The 21,001-nt window shown below is 42.3% G+C and overlaps 1 protein-coding gene across 2 annotated transcripts in view; it reads left to right on the top strand.

Moving 5' to 3' along the window:
- rab28 (RAB28, member RAS oncogene family) overlaps window positions 1–19,814 on the top strand; it is a 57,180-nt gene extending 37,366 nt beyond the window's left edge. Inside the window, exons 5-8 of one of the 2 annotated variants that reach the window (XM_061835552.1) lie at window positions 7,717–7,820; window positions 7,902–7,979; window positions 18,990–19,078; window positions 19,178–19,814. In XM_061835552.1, the coding sequence (XP_061691536.1) occupies window positions 7,717–7,820; window positions 7,902–7,979; window positions 18,990–19,078; window positions 19,178–19,181 (275 nt within the window). In that variant the 3' untranslated portion in view covers window positions 19,182–19,814. Of the gene's footprint in view, window positions 1–7,716; window positions 7,821–7,901; window positions 7,980–17,992; window positions 18,937–18,989; window positions 19,079–19,177 lie in introns of those variants that run through there. The other variant, XM_061835551.1, reaches the window with a different exon arrangement.
- Window positions 19,815–21,001: the final 1,187 nt, after the last annotated feature.

The following is a 21,001-nucleotide window of genomic DNA, read 5'->3' as shown; positions in this document are numbered from 1 at the left end:
CACTGTTATGAAATGCTTTTCCTCCAAATGGAATTTTGGCTTCTGAATAACTACATGGTGTCTTCAATAGTTAACAAAGTAACATTTATTTCCAAAACCCTTCTGTGGCATTGTAATTTTCGGTATGCATGTGTTCAGGGAGTGAGTTATTGCACAATTTTGTACATTGTAAAGCATAATTTTCCAGCTTTTAATACAAACCGCAACTCCAACAAAGTTGAGATGTTGTGTAAAATGTGAATTTAAAAAAAAAAATGAATTATTTGCAAATCCTTTTCAACCGAGTTTAATACACTACAAAAATCAAGATATTTATTTGATGGTAGAATAGATCAGGTGATTTTTTTTTTGTGTGTGTGTGTGAAAATATATGCCGCGGCACGGTGGCGGAGCTGTAAAGCGTTGACCTCACTGTTCTGAGGACCTGGGTTCATTCCCGACATCACCTGTGTGGAGTTTGCATGTTCTCCCTGTGCCTACGTGGGTTTTCTCCATGCACTCCGGTTTACTCCCACATCCGAAAAAAAAACATGCATTAATTGGACACTCTAAATTGCCCCTAGGTGTGATTGTGAGTGCGACTGTTATCTGTCCCCGTGTGCTCTGTGATTGGCTGGCATTGAGTTCAGGGTGTACCCTGCCTCCTGCCCGATGATAGCTTGGATTTGCTCCGGCACCCCCACAACCCTAGTGAGGATAAGCGACCGGAGGCAGGGTATACCCTGAACTGGTAGAATTAATAATATTAATTTTAATGTTATTACTAATTAACACAATTGTTATTTTTATTTTTTACAGTGCTACTTTAAACTTGGCTCAATTACTCAAGGTTTGATTATGGAGCAAATGACCATTAATTCTATTATAGTAAAATATGTTTTGGAGTTGGAACTTGGAAGTCAACCAGCGTTTCAGAATGGATTATGTTCGACTATGGAGGCTTGCCTGTATTATACAACACAACAAACCCTGAATCAATCCCGCAAAACTCTAAAGAATTTGTCCTCCTGAGCCCATTTTGTTCAAAATGGCAATTGGTATTTCATCACAATGCAAGTGAACAAGATCAATTTGAATAGCCATTTAATCGAAAAAGGCTTGCCAGATCTTGTGGTCGATGAAAGCCTCTGTGGAATGCATCCAAGCACCACATGGTTGATTTTCTTTGTGCAGACAGTTTCTTTTGCAGTGTGTTTGATAACTTTCCCGTCACCATATACAGTCTGCTTTGGCTCATTTTGTCGTTGAGGGGGAAACTGAAGAAAACCCTGCGGGGCTTTCAAGGCCTGCTGTTAGGTAATGTTGGAAGTGATAGGTTCTCCCTTGGGGTTGATTAGTCTCAACCGTGTAACTTTCTCTTAATCGGGAATGACCCCTTAGCGCCCCCTGACAACAAGCGGCTCACCTTTTCTACCACATTCCACCCTCAGCCTGCTCACTCGCTGTGGCTGCTGTTTAGTTTAAAACGCCATCAATTAAGTGTGCTATGTTCCGCGTATTCCTTTGTGACCATTGCTGGGAAACTTGTTGCAGTTGGTCCCCAGCAGCCTACTTGCTGGACCAATAAGTAGGTGTCTGTTATCGCAGCATGGTTTTAAAAAGGCCACAGGTGATTAGTTATTAACCTATTAACCTGGCAGCATATGCTGATATTTTATAGTAGATGTGTGGCTCATGTAAGTCTGCCATAGTTTTACTTTACATATTTTAACTTTCGATGATAATGGCTGCACGCCATACTTTCAGTCTTGGAACTATACTGTAGTACTAACAGTGATTCTGTTTCTCCAGAAAAAAACTTCATCACATAAACTAACCAGCTACTTGTGGTAAAAGCGCCATATTTCCATCAGATATTTATCTATCAATGCTCATTCAAAAATCATCGCATTGGCATGTGGCTATTTTAAATAAACAGTGACCATGACCAGAGCGAGGGCGCCATTGCTCTTGACGAGTGATGATCCCCCTCCACTATCTCTTATGTGCTCGGAGGCCTAAACAGTTTAAGGTCGTGTTTGCAGTCACTTCCTCCAAGTTGTTAAGCTGATGTACACTTTGACAGACATAGAAGGAAACCAGAACATGGCGGGAAGATCTTTTTGACCTGATAAGTAAAGATGGGTAGGTCAGGAAGACAAATTGAGCAAATCACTAAAAGGCTGGGATTAGTCTTGTATTCAGACTAAAAATTCTCCTGTACAAAAAGGAGGACCCTTCTTCAAAGTCTCTACATGGATCTTGACTAATCATGTCATTTCCAGTGGTGTAGAACTGCATTGCGTCATATTGAGAAGTATTTCTTCAATGTTCTTCTCGTATTTTGTCCTTAAAGAAGTTAAATAAGGTAGCCAAAACAATACATTGCAAATAATTTAAAGCCAACCAGGTTTAAACATCTCAAATCAAGGGAAAATGTGATTGTTCTGAAAAGATAATTCTTTCTTGGTAGTTTTTGTGAAAGAGCCTTTCTTTTACTTGAAGCAGTTTTTTTCTTTAAAAATCTGAATCTTTTTTTCCTTTTGGCTTGTTCCGTTTGGGGTCGCCACCGCATGTCATTTTCTTCCATCTAAGCCTATCTTCCTCTCTAAATCTCACTGTCCTCCTGTCCTCCCTCACAGCATCCATCAACCTTCTGGTCTTCCTCTCGCTCTTTTGCCTGGCAGCTCCATCCTCAGCACCCTACTACCAATATACTCTCTCTCGCCTCTGTACATGTCCAAACCATCAAACTCTGCTCTTTCAAACCTTGTCTCAAAACATCCCCTTCATCTGAGCAGAGACTCTTCTGTCACATAACACACCAGACACCTTCTGGCAGCTGTTCCAACCTGTTTGGACTTGTTTGTTCACCTCCTTACCACACTCACCATTGCTTTGGATTGTTGACCCCAAGTATTTGAAGTCATCCACCCTCGCTATCTCTTCTCCCTGGAGCTTCACTGTTCCTCCTCCACCCCTTTCATTGACACACATATATTCCTTAAAAATCTGAATAAGATATTAATATAAGTTGTTATACCATAATTGTCTAGGTGCAAGTAGTATTAATATTCAAATTTTAAGGAGGCATGCGTGTTTTTGCTGATACTGTTTGCCCCCCTGTCTTGTACGCTTACCTGAAAAAGAAAATGCTCTGATAGTACAACACTTATTACTGCTTTCCCAGACTGACACTCACCTTCCGGGCAGGAGCTATGTCAGTCGTGTGGAGATAAACACGGATGTACATTATTAGCTGACCGCAGGTTATGGTGTGCAAAATAGATATTGGACTCTACTTGGGCAGGCTTGGAGGTGGATGGGCCACCCCGTAAGTTGCGGCAATGGGCTGTCCGTCCAACACAAGCGTTTTTCAAGCCTCGTTGCCCTGCTTCACTTGTCTTAACTTGGCTCAGCTCAGCTCCACCCACGCTCCTATACCAAAGTTCCACCAGAGGGGGATGTGCTGGGTAGGCAACGTGCTGTGGCTCAGAACATTAAGTCAAGAGATGTACCAGTTGGTTTGATGAAGTATCACTTTAGTTGTCCTGTCACATGTTTATTTCTATCCCTTTTGAATGACACAGCACATAATAGAAATACCTTGTGGTGCAGACCACATTTACTGTCCCCTCCAAAATTACTGGAATGGCAAGGTCAACTATTTTGTTTTGTTGTACCCTAAAGACATTTGTGTTCCAGATCAAAAGATGAATATGAGACAAAAGTTCAGAATTCCAGCTTTTATTTCATGATATTAAAATCTAGATATGCTAAACAACTTAAAACATCCATCCATCCATCCTTCCATCCATTTTCTGAGCTATTTATCCTCACAAGGGTTGCAGGAGTGCTGTAGCCAATCCCAGCTGCCATCGGGCAGGAGGTAGGGTACACCCTGAACAGGTTGCGTGCCAACTGCAGGGCACATGAAGACAGACAACAGTCGCACTCACAATCACACCTAGGACCAATTTAGAGTCTCCAATTAAGGCATGTCTTTGGGATGTGGGAGGAAACCTTGCAAGTCAGGATTTCTGTTCTGTTGGCAGATAATTTTTCTTAAATTAACTAGCATAATCCTTATTCATCGCTTCTTCCTTTTTTTAAGAACAGTTTTAAAAATGAAATACACAGATGTATTAAAAACATTTGATTATGATGCTGTGCAGTTTGGAAAGTACAACCAAGATAAAAGACTGATAGTTGTGGCAAGCTAAGCCCATTTTTTTAAACTTACAATAACAAACCACTCACCGATTAATTGAGTGTAGAGTTTGCTGGCACTCTCAGAAGCTACTTGCTTGTGTTGAGAAAGTGGATTTGCACACCTTTTTACATAGTTATTTTGCAACTCCCCTCAAGAGCCAGTGTTTAGGTTAATGTTGCTTAATGTAACTCTGACACATGATTAATAACCTTTCTCAAGTGTGCAGGATCCAAAGGATTAGCAGTGTTTACCCCTAGTAGTATGCAGGTACCTCTGCTTCTTCATGACAGGAATTAATAACCTGCTGACGCCCGTGAGATAGCTGTGTTTACGCCCGAGCCGTGACATGACAGTCTGCCCTTGCCCTGAAAGGTTTGTGTTTATATGTCTCTTCTGACCATGATAATCTTCTTCTAGTGGAAAATTATTCCCCCAAAAAGTATTTGTTTGGTTTCTATGGTTTGGCCGGTGGCATTTTTGGGGTCATGTGACTTGCTAAGATATTCAATAAATGCAGTATTTATGTTCTCCCGGACTATATATCTGTCTATATGGGTGCAGCTCCCCCCACAGTCTCGGGGCATGAGAACACAGTAAATCTTTGACAACCTCACACAAAGAATAAAACTCTTAGACAGGCTTGTGAGAAATGCAACACCGTACAGTAGCATGGTCTCCTCCAGGTACCAGAGTTTTGCATTCACCAGATACTGGGTGTGGTTGCCTTAACGCACAAAGCCAGAAATAATGAGTGAGGCTATTGCTTTTCAGCAAGGAGACCCCCAGGTGACCTTCCTCATCGACCTCAGCATGACCCCAAATAGAGGAAAAGGGAGAACCAGAGCAGTGGGTATCACTCTGAAAGGGTCAAATGCACAGGGAGTGCCATGACAAAAGCTAAAAAGGAAGGTGTTGTCATTGTAGCCTCAGTAAATCAGTAGCAAGGTGACAGTCCCGTTTGTTCGACTCCTGTGCCCACCTTATAAACTCATAAGTCAAAGCCCTTTCTGCATTCGCTGCAACTTTAGCCCGGAGTTCTGGTCCACTTGTTGTTTCTGAGCATCTCTGCTCTGGGTTTGTCTGTGTCAGGTCAACTAAAGGTTCTTGGCTTTAGGGTTGAAGGGCGCTCAAATGATGGAATATGTTCCAGTGCGTTTGAAAGGAAGCGTGGGGCTACTGACTTGATCATCTCAAGGGAAACAAGTCACTTCATCTGTCCACTGTATAGATTGGTGTGGTAAACCATGATCTGTGCTATGGTCATATTGTGACAATGGTAAAATCCCAACCATTTTACTTGCCAGTGAATGAGGATCCAAGTGATGTAAACCAAGAACAACAGTTGAGGACATCCAGCATGACAAAAGTAGTCTTAACTCTAACTCTAACTCTAACTCTACAAGACAAGACAAGAAATCAAGTAAACGGGGTTTTTGTTCTTTTCATTCTTTTCCAGATGTTCCACAGTTATTTGTTGGTCAGTCAATGGAATGATAGATTAATAGAAAACAATGTAAAAAATTACAAACAGCATTCACAGCTGTTTACTGTAAAACTGTCATATACAGTCAGTACAGAAAGTATTCAGAGCCCCTTAAATTTTCCACTATGTTATATAGCAGCCATTTGCTAAAATCCTTCAATTTGATTTTTTCCTCCTTAATGTACACACATCACCCTGTATTGACAGGGAAAAACAGAATTGTTGAAATTTTTGCAGATTAAAAAGGAAAAAAAATGAAATGTCACACAGCCATATGTATTCAGACGCTTTGTATATTTAACTGTTAGGGTCTGAATACTTATGGCTGTACTGTATATAATGATGTGAACAAACAGGATAGCATCCTCGTGACATGAAAACATACACATTTTTGTCATTTAGAGCGTTTATGATAGCTTCAGTAGAAGATAAACTATGCTCAACGGACCACAGAAGTATACTGACATTTTCAAATCAAATCAAATAAATAAATAAACAAACAAACAAACAAACAAATAAATAAATAATGTAAAGCAACAATTTGGCTGTACGATGCCAAAATGAAAAGCACATTACAATCTGAAACAGTGGGTCACCTGCCTTGGTTGGCATCGTCAACATTTATTTCCACGCACAACTAATGTTAAGTGAAACTTTAGAGCAGAGAGTCATGATCCTGGATTCCAGCCAGGGCTGGGCGTGGCCGTCTAATCGGAAGGGTCACACCTGCGCCTCATGACCTCCGATTAGACCCAGTACATATAGGACCCGGGGGACGACAGAGACTCTGCTAGATTGTTGCCTCTCATGCCTCGTTCCCGCACTACCGTACTCCTGACGTCTACCTCCCGTGTACCGACCAACGCCTGTCTTCCGACCTACCCCGTAAGCCTGCCGTTACTGATCTTGCTGCTTCTTTGGACTGACTCCCTGGTAACCGACATTGGAACGAATAAAGGCTTATTCCGCACTGCTTACCTCTCACCTGAGTCGTGCATTTGGGTCCACCCCTGAGTCTCGTCCGTGACACAGAGGTCTTAAACTCAATTTGCCTTTGGGCTGCTGGAGGCGGCTAGCTGAGTCTGGGCCACAGGTTTGGCGCACATGCACGTGCGTTGTTTAGCAAGAGCAATATACCCAACCGTGATTGTTCGGTTCTTTAGCTCCACACACGCAAATTCACAAAGTCCATTCATATAGAACTCCAGGGCTGCACTAACATTAAACTTTGATATTAAGGTGGGGGCCACAAAATATCTCACGGGTCGCAAATGGCCCCCGCGCTGCCGTCTTAAGACCCCTTGCTTAAGAACAAATTGACAGAATGCCAGCATGTTTATATATACACATGAGTGCTAAAGAATAGCTAGTGAGTTATGTTACCTGCTTACGAGCCATATTTAAAGCAGATGAACATTACCTCAAGCTCTCCCTGGATGGTCCAAAATGTCCCCCAAAGCACTTGGAGACGACACAACAACTCTTGTCAGCTCCGCTTGTTCTTTGAAGGGTTAATATATGCCATAACATCGGTGCTAATCTTGTAAGAAAGTCTATTTTTTCTTATGCCTGTATGCAAGCACTTAGTTTAGCAGACATCTATCCATCAATTTTCTGAGCCACTTATCCTCACAAGGGTCGTGGGAGTACTTTTGTCTATTCCAGCTATCTTCAGGCAGGAGGCGGGGTACACCCTGAACTTTTTGAACTGAACTACACTACTGCCTTGGAGTCCTGCATTTGGGTCCTACCCCATGCCGCTTGCTCGTGACAGCAATAAAACCGTGTACCCCTTTGTGGAAAGGTGTGTGTGTGTGGGGGGGGGGGGGGTGTTGGAGATAAGGGGGCTTTTGAAAGAGAAAAATAGTAGTGGCTATCTCCACTGTTGACAGCAACACATTATGTTTTGCTGTCAGACTTCTTGTGTCTGCCCTATGTAAACAGTTATCTCTGCTGTTTATATTGATAAATATGTCACCATTAACCTCAAGTGAGAAACATGTGAACCTGCATATGTGTTCCGCTTGTGTTTCCTCCCCAGTCGACCTGGAGCACATGAGAACGGTAAAGGCTGACAAGCACCAGCGCTTTTGTCAAGAGAACTGCCTCATCAGTCAGTTCGTTTCAGCCAAGACTGGAGACTCGGTGAGTGTCAGATCACAATAAAAGCATGATTCTGATCACACATGGTGGGGTTATTGTTTCACGTTGTATTTCTCTCTTTAGGTGTATCTTTGTTTCCAGAGGGTTGCGGCTGAGATTCTTGGTGTGAAGCTGAACAAAGCTGAAATAGAGCAGTCCCAGGTGAGTAATTCAAGTCTCAGATTTCAACAAAATGTCTCCACAACGTTTTGACGTTACTTTTCTCAACCTTCCTGGATTAATTGACCTGAGAAAAATGGTTGGTCACAGTATGTAATATTACCTTTGTAACATTGTTATGTTTGTAATGGAGGTCCCTGGGAGTGTGTTAGGTCAGCGGAGGTCTCCAGACACTATAAATGACCTTTTGTTGCATAAACAATAGTTTGTTGCATCTGCCTTCAGTGATGCTCTACCTGCCAATGAGGTTGCACATTTGTAAATAAGACCCACATTGGCCACATTAACGCGTGAAGTCAGAGGTTAAAGGTATGCAGTTATAGGGGTGAGAAGGTTACTTTGGCTGGCTGATTTATTTGGTTTATCTCCCCATTGCACCCTGTTGGCCTGAAAGAGTCTCCAGGCCTGCCAGTGAAATTGAGGTGCCCGAATGTGGCAGCTCTAGGATTTACAGGGTCACCTCCCCCAGAAACATTAATCCTTGGCCCGATATGAGCAGTAGGAGCCACCCTGGCTGGGTAGTGCTTGATGAGCTGGGGCCTGCAGGGAGGTCATGGCCTCACAAGAGGAGGAGAAGGACGAGAGCATGTAAGAAGGGGACTGGATAAGTTCTCAAGCCCATCATGACCATTACCACTACTATTGCCTACTGACAAATGGAGCTGTCCATCTACTTTGCCTTTCCTCCCCACCGTCACAAGAACAAAGTACTTAATCTGTGTTTATCAAGTACAGTGAGAGGGTGTGGGAAGAAAACCCCATTGCCACACTGGGGGACTCTTGTTGACATAAATGGTGATACTTTGGATTACATGGTGACAACAGAAAATCTTGTGAAAATGTTGGCTCCCCCATTCCAATGAAGTTGAAACTTTTCGTAAAAAATACATACAGATTTGCAAATCCTTCTCCACCTTTATTCAATTGAATACAATACAAAGACAAGCAATTTAATGTCCCAACTAGGGTTACAATAATTTTGGGACTTGCATTAATTATTTTTAAATTTTATTTTGACTTTTCTTTTCCAAATCTGATTTCAAAACATCAATGTCATATATATATATGTTCTTCCAGTACTCAAATAAATCCTCGTCAGATATCAGAACACTTTGGGCTTTTTGCCTCTGGCAGGGTCACCAATGGGGAACAGGTCTTTGGTGAGGGACCAGACAAAACATGGCTCAAATGAACTCTTATGATGATTAACCTAAATGGACAATAGTTTCCCTTGCCAAGACGTGGGATACCAGGTGGATCTTGAAGCCAAGTGCCTGGTGGCCCGGTCTCCACCCATGAGGCCCAGCCAGACACAGCTGGAAAGTGTAACGTTGAGTTCCACTTCCTTGGGTACACGACCTGTGAGAGGAGCTGTGCTGTCATGTGAGCTCGCCATCGTCTCACTGGCATAAATAGAGGAACAAAGAAATATACATTATTTCTTCTTAATAAATATTTTTTGTGCCATTAATTAAAATATGAGAATTTACCAAGACACATATGAAGATCGCTTATGGCACACTAATGTGCCATGCCACACTGGTTGAGAATAACTGCTCTCGGGACGTGTAATGTCACCTCTTCCAGGGAAGGTGCTCAAGCTAGTGTGTAAGGTTGAGAAGTACTGACTAGATATTGTCAGGCTCGCCTCCACACACTACTTGGGCACTACTACCAGTCCTAGAGAGGTATTAGACTCTCTTCCACTGTGGAGTTGCTAATGGTGAGAGGTGCCAAGGAGGTGTAGGTATTCTTATTGCCAGAACCGCATTGCGGTCGACATGCTCCTGGCCGAGAAGGTTGGCGTCTGGGAAATGTTTGGTGACCTGTGCTCTACGTTCATTCTGAACAATCCAGGTCCTGATGGGTCACTCACAAGGGCCATTGAAAGCGTACTTACCCCGAATCTCAAGATGAGGGAGCATTCCGGAGTGAAGACCTCTCCCTGGTCTGAGTGATTGGACAAAACATTTGATAAATATAAGAACTGGGGTTTTCCGTCCTGGTTTCTATAGCTGTGTTTGTAGCTATTCTTACATTGTGTGAGTGTTGTTGTATTCCCTGCATTCTCGCATTGCTCAACTGGTTTATCTCAAATGCTATAGTAAGTAAGTAAGTAAGTATCTTTCGGCTTGTCCCTTTCGGGGTCGCCACAGCGTGTCATCTCAGATGAACGCACATATATGTTTGGCACAATTTTTTACGCCGGATGCCCTTCCTGACGCAACCCTTCTCAGGGAGTGGAGGCCCCAGTGGGATACGAACCCACAACCCCTGGTTTACCAAACCAGTGCTCTTACCGCTGAGCTACAGGGCCTCTTTATCTCAAATGCTATAGCCCCTACAAATTCCAATTGAACGAAATGTACTCATTGCTTGCTGAACAACGCAACAATACTATTGATGACTTTGACAACCCTGATGACCAGGATGATGATTATGTAATCCCCCTCACAAACCTTTTCCTTGAACCTCGTCACGTTTATGGAAATAAATTCTATTTTTGTTAACAAGTCAATGATTTGAATGAATAAAGTTTATTTAGGAAGTCCGTTTGATTATGTTTTTGGACCAAATGTAGGATAAACAGGAGGGAAATGGAGTAATTGTAAATATAGTTAGCATACATTTGCCGTCACTCACATTTGAAAAATGTACGGGTGTGGTCAGTCATGCCCGCAGCTATTAAGTTACAGTTGTGGTCCACCAGTCATGCCCGCAGTTATCAAGTTACAGTTGTGGTCCACCAGTCATGCCCGCAGTTATAAAGTTGCGTGTGTGTTCTATTTGTAATTATGAGTGTATCCCTTTAAGAGCTGACGGGCGGGCGGTGTCAGGTAAACTAGGAAGTAGAAGTAGGCTGAGCAGCAGCTTGTTGGTAGAGACCTCCAGGCTGTGTTTCACTGTGCTGAATCGGTTTTCGTGTGCGCTGAGAGTGTGCAATTGCGCAGTGGCGCAGGTTAGAGGGAACTTTGGTCAAGACTACACAAAATAAGCGACGTCTTTCAATATCTATGTATTTCTACTCGTAACAAATTTTATGCGTGTGATTTTTCGTCCTCAACTGTGCAGATTTGCGAGTGCGATGCCACGCGGGCACATACGTGCCCGTAAAATCACAGTGACTACATTTGCTTTGGAATGTTGAAAATGCTTTGCTGAATTAATGAATTATAGAGCTTATTTAGCAATTTAGCTGTTAGCTTTTAGATGGAAAAAGATGACACGCTTTGGCGACCCTTAACGGGACAAGCCGAAAGGCAAAGAAGAAGATTTAGCAATTTAGCAGGAAACAGAATTGTATGAAAAAGAGGAGGTGGCTTGGTGCAGAAGACCAGACAGAGCGCGTCTGATGTAGGGCACCTGGAGGAAAACTTTGAAGTGACTTTTGCCATACTTACTAATTCTAAAACGCTTACGAATGTTAGCTTTCATTTACTCATCTGACATATGACCCAATAATTCAAGAAAACAACACTTCTGCCCTTCCCCCTTTTGTGGATGTTGTAATTGTGAATGCAAACAAAAATAAGGGGTCGTGGAGAACCGCTCCAGAGCTTGGTGGAGAATTGTGGGGTGCAGTTCTCTTCCGTTCTCCTCGCATGCAAGCAAACGGGTTATGAGTGCCTCCTCTTTATTTTTAAATGGTTTTAACAAAATGTCACCCTGATGAACTTTACATCGTGCCACTCCAGCAGTCCTATGGGGGGAGCTTTGGGAGTATGAGTTACCAAATCCCCTAATACGGGCTGTTCGGTCCCTGTACACCCAGTGTCAGAGTTTGGGCCAGGTTACTGACAGTAAGTCAGATTTGTTTTTTGAGTAAAACTTAGACTCCACCAAAACTGCTATCCGTCACTGATTCTATTTGTAATTTTTAAGGAGACAATTTCTAGGTGCACCCGAGGTGGAGCGTAAGTTTGGAATGGTGAGCTCAGTTTTTTTCACTGCTTTTTTGCAGGTGATTTGGGTCTGTTGACTTCATCAAGCTGTGATCGCCAAGTCTCACTGGAGCGATTTGCAACTGAGTGTGTAGCCTTTGGGATGAACTAAGCACTTCCAAATCTGAGACCATGGTCATTAGTCAGAAAAAGGGTGGAGTGATGAGATGAAGTACCTTACAAGTGAGGGAAGAATGAAACGGGAGATTGACAGGCGGGTAGATATAGTGTCTGCACTGATGCCGGCTTTGTATCGGTTCGTTGTGGTGAAGAAGCAGCTAAGATGAAAGGCGAAGTTCTTAATTAACCATTCCATCTTTACCATTTCATCCACATTCCTACCCTCACCTATGGTCACGAGTTGTGGGTTGTGACCTTCAAAACAAGATCCGAATACAAGTGGCTGAAATGAGTTCCCTCTGCAGGATGTCAGGGCTCTCCTTCGGGAGGGTGAGAAGCTCAATCATTTGGAAGAGTCTCAAGAGTAGAGCTGCTACTTCTTCTCATTAAGAGGAGCCAGATAAGGTGGTGTGGGCATCTGAGTAGGATGCCGCCTGGACACCTCTATGCTGAGGTGCTTTGTGTACTTCCATTGGGAGGAGACAGAGGTGTATAACCCAAAACACACTGGAGAGACTGTCTTGCTGCTGGCCTGGGAACACTTCGCGGTTTCCCCGGAGGAGCTCGATGAAGTGGCTAGTGAGGTGGAATTCTGGGCATCCCTGCCAAAGCTATTGCCCTTGCAATCCGACCTCAAATAAGCGGAAGAAACTGGATGGAAGGATATTGAATGAAGAGCACTTTTTTATCCAGAGTAAAATGGGAAAGCGATTGTACACTACTTGTGTGCATGTGCTTACCTGGGAAAAGGAAGGCCTAGGGTTTCAAAGGTATCAAAGATATTTTAAATTTAGATTAAGATTCCGTATAAAACAAGAGCAACTTGAAAGGTTAAATTACCTGCAAGGATTTTTTCACATCCAGGATCATCAGTAGTCTCATCCTGAAATCCGGCATTCCCACACAATTTCACAACTTCACTATCAATAACCAGATTGGGTTAGAGCGGGAACTAAGGTCATTTTGAGCGGGAGGTTGTGGGAATTGAAGGCAGTAGAAACCATGAGACAAGAGTTGATGGGAGTGGAAACGATGATGAGTGATGAGTGGAGAACATGGAAGCAGCAGTTTTATTTTAACTTGAATCAAATCGATATTTGAACATTTCCCCTGAGCATCAAGCTAAACATTGCTCATTTGGGATTGGGATCAGTCTCAGTGGGCGTAGGAGTGATTGGGATTGGGTCAGAATTTTAAAAATTTGTTGGATGGGGTGAGATATTTAAAAACACTTGATTGGGATGGTGTGGGAGTGAGCTCTGTGGGAGTGGGAGGGAGCGGGAGTCAACATCCAGGAATGTTTGTCTCTAATCCTGCAAGCGTTACTAATGAACAACTCTCCCATTTGGATAAAATACCTTGGACTGATTTGGTGCAGTGGAAACGCAAACATGATCCACAAGAACCTTCTCTGACAAAGAACTCAAAGTTTGTGGGCTGGTTGTTTGGAAAGAGGGTTAAAATCAGCGCGCAAAAAAAGTTTGTGACTTCAACTCTCGCGACAAAACCCAGCAGCCTACAGCAGTCTACACAAGACAATAGAGGAGGAAGCAGGGGGCAGTTTGCCCGCATGCGGAAGCACAGTTGACCCAATGGGATAACAGCTAAGGTGACAAAAGCTAACCCCATTCTTTCCCATATTTGCTCACTAAACAATACATTAGATAATCTATAAATAGAAGTAACATCAAAGCACACAGCAGGCTTCCTCATTAGTGTGTCACAGCTCAAAATCCTCTCCCCGGCCCCCACCCCGCTTCGTCCTGCCACAAATTCAAATATACGGATAGCGTGTTGCAGTCACACGTTAAACTTCTCCGTGACAAACGTTTTTTTTTTTAAATATACATTGTTCTCAAATGAGTCCAATCTGTATTTAAAAAAAGAAAATAAACCGCTCGAATAGGCTTCAGCCCCCGTACACGGAAGCGCGTTGCGGCCACATGTTGAACTTCGGTAAACCTCTGTGTGACCGACGGTTTATTTTCTTTTTTTAAAATACGCGTTAGACTCATTTGAGAACGATGCATATTAGAAAAAAAAAAGTCTGCCGAAGATTAACGTGTGGCTGCAACACGCTTCGTGTAGGTTGGATATGACTCCCAGTCCTTTTTTTTTTTTTTTTAAATGCATTGTTCTCAAATGAGCCAACTTGGCATTATAAATACATGTTGGGAATTTGAGATTGAGAAGAATAATTCCTACCTGAAGTGAAGTGATTGCAACACAGTTGTGTGTATTTGGTTGGGCACCATCCATCACGTCTAATTGCCGAAATCCATCGATCTTTTCTTGTCTTTTCAGCTTGTATTCCATAGAATGATCTCTTTGAATATCTGTCTGGTCTGTTGTAACAACCAACAGCACAACAAGTCTCCGGCATTGTGTATATTGTGCTCTGGTTCAATGTGCACCACACTGTCGAGCAGCTCTTTTTGACCGGCAATATGGTGCCGTAAAAATGGTGACGTCACATACACGAGTTCTATACATGGTATCTCATTCTAATCTCATTTTACATGTGTATAATAATGAAAAGGCATTCTGTTATAGGACAGCATTAATATGCCACACAATTACAGACAGTTTCACATAAATTTTAATATCATAGAAATGTTTATTCATTCAAAAAGTTAATTTTCATAGATTAGAGATGCTGAGCCCGCAATTTAAAAAAATGTGAACTATTTGTTTATTTTTACATAATTTGGGTTTCCAGTTTATAAAATCCATGAAATCAGGCATTCAAAAAAATTTGAATACTGTGTAGAGATCACCCCAAATTTAGTTGGCGATAAGTGTTTCAAACAGTCAAACACTGATCATCTACTAAACCCAAAGCGCTGGTATAGGTTTCCCCAGGTGTCACTGCTTCAGTTTAGTTCACTTGTCTCAGTTAGACTTGGCAATTGGTCAGAAGATCATGAATGGCCTTCATTGGATGGGTAAGCCACAAAGGTTCATAGCTAAGGAGGCTGGCTGTTCAAAAGTACTGTGGTCAAGCATATCAATGGGAAGTATAGTTGAAGTACAAAATGTGGCAGGAGAAGATGCACCAGCAAAAGAGATGACCATGGGCTTTGGTGGATTATCAAATGGAAGATTCAAGAACCTATCAACGGTCCAGAAAAAGTGGCATGAGGTGGGAGTCATGTCTTTAAAAAGCACCATATTTTGACACATCTGAGAGATGGGCTAGAACTGTCTGGTTCCTAAGTTTAAGCCACCTCTGATCCTTAGCCAACATAGGAAGACAACTGGAGAAGGAGAAGAATGACTGGATTGTTTGCTAGTGGTGCAAGGTCCTCTTTTTCGATGAAAATAAAGTGTGCCTTTTATTTGGAAAACAAGTTTCAAGGGTTTGGAGGAAGATGGCTGGTGAACAGAACCTGAGCTGTGTGATGGTCCAGCCCTGGCTGTGCGGGTTTCCGCACGGCCGCGCTGATTGGAAGGCGCACACCTGCGCTTCGTGCCGGCCGATTGGCCCTGGTGTATATAGGACCATGAGGACGACTGGTCCGGCGCCAGATCGTTGCGGTTCATGCCCCGTTCCAGCACTCCCGTATCCCTGATCGTCAACCCCTGTGTACCGACCTCCGCCTGTTCTCCGACCGACCCCGTAAGCCTGACTCCTTTGATACTCCTGCCTGCTTTGCTCAATCTCCCGTGTACCGACTCCTGACTGCCCACGGACCTGCTCTCCATGCCCGACGTCCTGACTACTGCTGCTGCACCTGACTGCCTGCCCTATCCCCGACCGTGGGAAAATAAACGTTTTTCCCGAATTACCTCTGCGTCTCCCAACTCCTGCATTTGGGTCCTACCTCCGTTTTGATGGGTTGTGACAAGCTGCTTGAAATCTAGGGTAAAATATCTACAGTAAGTCATAATTTGGGGTGCACTATCCAGTGCAGGTGTTGCACAATGCTACCTTAAATCCAAGGTCACCACAAGAGTCTACTAGATTGTTTTAGAGGACCTGATGATTCCTTCTGCTGGGGATCTCAATGGAGGTGCAGATTTCATCTTCCAGGAGGACCTGGCCCCCGGCCGTATAGCTAGAAGCACCAAAACCTGATTTGATGTCCATGCCTTCACAGTGCTCAGATGGCCCGCTAACACACCAGATCTAAATACCCATTGAGAATCGATGGGGTATTATTAAGAGGAAAATGAAGGGCACCAGCCCCAAAAGCAAAGAAAAATTGACAGCAGGTATTAAGGAAATCTGGGCTTCCAAAACTCACAGGTAATGCCACAGGCTCATTGCCTCAATGTCACGGCACATCAAGGCAGTGATTCAAGCAAGGGGATTCCCAAACAAGTGCAGTATTGAAGATTAACATATTGCATTGAAATTACAATATTTCAATTGATTTAATGTGAGTCTAATTTATTTCTTTTGTTCTAGAAAAAAAAACTAACAAGTAAATTGTGATTTCTTCATGGTATTCTATATTTGTAATTCCTGATTTTGTGTTTTTTTTGAGGTGGAAGCCCAAATTATGACAAAATAAATAAATACTTGAAATTGTTTAAATTGTGGCCTCTGAATCTATAGTCTATGAAAGTTGAACTTTTTGAATGCAATTATGGAAATAAAAACAACTTTCCATGATGTTAAAATTTTTTGGGAAGGGTCTCTATATAAAATGTACATAAGTAGGGGGTTCCTGCACCTGGTCTTGGTCTGGCAATTATTAAAGATCTCTGATATAAACCTTAAAAAAGTAACATTGATATCAGCTTGGAGAAGCAGCAGTTATCAGCTTTTGTTTCATTGGAAAAAAAAAAACTTTTATCCCTAATAAAAATTAGTTGAAGAAAAATCCCAGTATGCAACAATTAATTTCTATAGATCAGTGCAATTGTTTCCATTTTCAAATGACCACCTCAACAAGATTTGTAGCAAATCCCAATGTGCCATCATTAGTGACCTGTTTTTAGAACACGCTTATGTTGTTGACAATGTGTCTGCTTAATTGACCCAATTGTCCATTTTCCAAGCCACTTATCCTCACAAGGGTCACAGGAGTGCTGGAGCCTAACCCAGCTAGCATTGGGCAAAAGGCAGACTACACCCTGAACTGGTTGCCAGTCATTCACAGGGCACATATCAACACCGTCACAGAGCAGGAATCGATCCCAAGCTGTCGCACGAAGTCAGGCGTGTGTACCACTACATCATCAGTGACTGTGACCAAAATGGATATTATTATTTTCCTATGTTTTTTTCACAGCCCTTATTAAATCTGCTTTGTCTTTACAGAAAAAGTGCAAAAAAAAAAGAAGAAAAAACAAAACTATAGCAGAGTTATTTCATCCTTGACTCACTGAGATCTTGTTGTCAGGTGGTATTATCTGGCTGCCACAAAGGCCACAACACTTCCTGTTTGGATGGGATTCTTCTATAATAATGAGCTATTGTTTGTTTGTTTTTTTTCAATATTTGTTTATAATTTTCTCAATATTTTTGACCTGGGACGTCTACTCCGGGTGCTTGGTTTGAAGCGTAGCCATTGGCTTAGTCGAGCCTCATTATCAGCTGTCAGCTGGAGCAAGGCGAGCACAAGGTTTACGACCCATGACAGAAGTATAACGGCCTGGCTGCCCCCTCCATCTTGCTCCTCTCATTGAGATCAGATAGCGAACCCTCAGCTGCGTCGCTGCCTTTAAAACCAGGCTTGAGCAGCTCATTCATCAGCCACAGCTGCCGTTGTTTTTCTTTTTTTGAGCAATGATGTTATTGTGTAGCTTTTTGTCTTCATATTTATTTTTAATTTCAATCGTGTCATAATTTCCAACCTATCATTCCGTATTTCCTCGCTCAACCCGCTCTCACTCTCATTCCTGTTTCTTCTTTTCCCTTTCTTTGGTCCTTGCCTTGGTACTCCTCGATCTCGCGGCTGACTCTGATGTGTCGTACCTGCTCAGAGGATCGTGAAGGCCGAGCTGGTCAACTACCCTCAGGATGAAGGCCCGTTTAGACAAGAGAACTGCCAGCAAAGCAAAATATGTTTGGTTCAGTAGTTGGAAGTATGTTTCCATGTTAGCAGACCTTAGATAAGTCTCCCGAGCCGATGAAGTAGTGTACTTGATGTAGTGGGTGTATTTAGTTCAGACAAGAGTTCTTGGATGTATGGAACCCTCCTTAATCCAACAATGCAACCGCCTACTTTATAATAACCATTAGAGTGCTCAACATAAATGATTAACACCCCAACTGACTTGTTTCAAAAGTTATCAGATATTTTCTATGCCATACTAACCTATGAACACATATACAAACAGATTAGTGTATGCTCACACAATATATCTTTTGCTAGTAAATTAAGTTAATGTTGCTATGATGCAGAAATTAGTTCATATGTCTAGCAAAAGATGTTGTTTTTTAACCAGTCTAATTTACAAAGATTCAACTACAGGCGAGTGCAATCCAAATTCAGAAAATTATTATGTTCAGCGAGAAATGGATAAAGTCATACTTTTCAAAATGGGTGTGGACTCATTTATGTTCCGCATGGTATACGATCAACAAGTGTCTGCATTGACACCCACAAGAAAATACACTCAGCCTTTTTTCTGGATTGTCTGAACATTGAACACATGAACACAAGTGGCACACTGATACATGAGCTGCTGTCGACCACAGCTCACGCCCAGACACTCACGCAGACTCGCTGTCATCACATTCGACCCTACCATGGGTCCCCTCTTAAAGGCACAATTATAACACACAGAAAGTACACTACATTACGTACATTATTTTCTAAATATCTTGTTTTTGCTATGCTTTTTCCCAAATACATAAATTTCTTTTGATAAATTTAAATTGTGGCGTTAACCCCGTCCCAAAAACACCCCCCCCAACCCCCTGAACAAGCAATGCTGTGACTAACTGGTGTGCGTTTCACTTTCTGTGTCTTTCCAGCGTGTGATCAAAGCAGACATTGTAAACTACAGTCAGGACCTGATGGCCCGGACGGCCAACCATCCTCGCAGTTCCATGTGTGCGGTGCAGTGAGTCCACGCAAAAGCACCACAATCCCATCTCATCAGTCAGTATTTTACTCCCGGGCTGACTTGCTCAAACTGTCGTGTGTCCCTCGTACGGCTCAGGTGAAGAACGGAAGGCGTTAATTTCTTGACAAACCACCTATCGGCTCTCATTTTATTCCTGTGTTTGATCTGCGACCCAGAACGTAAGTCAATCGGTTTGTAACCGTCGCTGCCTCTCAACACCAGCAGAATGTGTGCTTGGTTTAATGACAGGTAAAAATGAACGAGGTATTTCCAGTTTGGAGACATTTGTGAATGTGTGGTGCTAAAATGAATTACCGCTTTGTTTTCCGCAGTACACTAGTGAACATAATTTGAAAACGACAGACTTTTTAAAATGGCAGATATCTTTATGATTCCAGTTAAATCATGCTCTGCTATTAAGAGTATTTCCTCTCTAAAATGTATCTTTACGCACTTCAATGGCAGCAGTGTTGATAAAGCCTTAGAAGAGATGTTTACATGTACGTATTGTTAGTGAAGCGTGACACATTGTGTGCAGTTTATACACTATTGTAATTGTTGACATTTAAACATTGGAATCCATCAAAACAATACTAGAACTTGTTAGATGTGCACATCTAGATATCTGCTATGTAAATAAAATGATGACAAGTTGCATATGTACAGTTTTAACCATGATTGTTTAGCTGGTTTGTGTTTTTAAATAAAGCTTTATGTTGACTATGATACTTGATCTCTGGGTGTGGTTTCAATTCATTGAGGTAGCAAAGTATTAGTAGTTTCTTTGCAATCTTTCACTCATCTAATCCATGCTTACATTGAAGTGATGATAATGGTGACGGAAGCTGTTCTGGATAAAAACATTTCAGACAAAGTATGTGTGAGCCACCTGATCTTTGTTCTGTAAATCTTCACAAAAAATAGCCACTAAATCCACTCTGGACAGATGATACAACCACCTTATTAAAGATTGTAAACGCTATTAATTAATTCATAAATAGCCCAGCCTTTTGTGATATGAGGGGTCTGGGTTCAAATCCCACCCCCCCTTTTTTTTTTTTTTTTTGCCTCATCAGTGTCACTGAAACCAGTGGATTAAGTGCCTTTGAAACCGCACGGATCAACAAAACAAAAGACAGTATCTCTTCAACCAGGTGTTGGCCTCAGCGTAGACTACAAATAGTGTAGAAATTGTGGGCCTAGCTCGGGTCATTCAAGCCCCATGTGCATTGTTTCGCTCGAGTGGATGTCTTAGGAATTGTCTTGGCTGGATTTTTTTTCTTTTTTTTTTGGAGAGCTGTCACCAGTGTTGACAGGTGAGAGTTGCCCTTGGCTTTGCCACTGTTTGGACAGGTGTTGCTAAGAAAACAACCGCAGTCCATTTCCAAGCTCAGACCTGCACTATATTCCCGCGTCTATAGACTGAAGCAAAAAATATCAGCACAGGAATAATGCTGGGGAAAGGGGGAGCCTCTGCTACTCTGGCGTGCATGTCAAGGTTGGATGGCTCAAAACTGAACTTTATTTCCTGCCTGTTCAGTGACTTGGTGTGAAGCATTGTTTCCAGTGAAGAATGGATCATAAATGGTTATCATTCCTCGTGTAAAAGGTAAAAGCTGGGTAGCACTTGACATTATCATGACTTAAAATAAATAGTGATCAATTTAATAAAACCTGTGAAATAATGTGTCGATGCTACTGCACTACAAAATCAATTCATCTATTTTCTATACCGCTCATTGGTGTTTTGGGGGTGAGCTCTGGATGGGTCTCTGGGTATCCTCTTGACCAATTATCAGTTAATGGAAATACCACTCCTAAACCAGATCGCTACAACACAACATAAACAGTTCAGGCAAGCAGGAAAAAAGCTGTAGCTAACACAAAAAATGCTCAAGAACAAAGCACAAGTATGTCTTG

This window comes from Syngnathoides biaculeatus, chromosome 11 (genome assembly GCF_019802595.1).
Source record: "Syngnathoides biaculeatus isolate LvHL_M chromosome 11, ASM1980259v1, whole genome shotgun sequence".
Taxonomy (NCBI): Eukaryota; Metazoa; Chordata; class Actinopteri; order Syngnathiformes; family Syngnathidae; genus Syngnathoides; species Syngnathoides biaculeatus.
The sequence above is the reverse complement of the archived record's forward strand: the minus strand, read 5'-3'. Positions and strand labels throughout refer to the sequence as shown.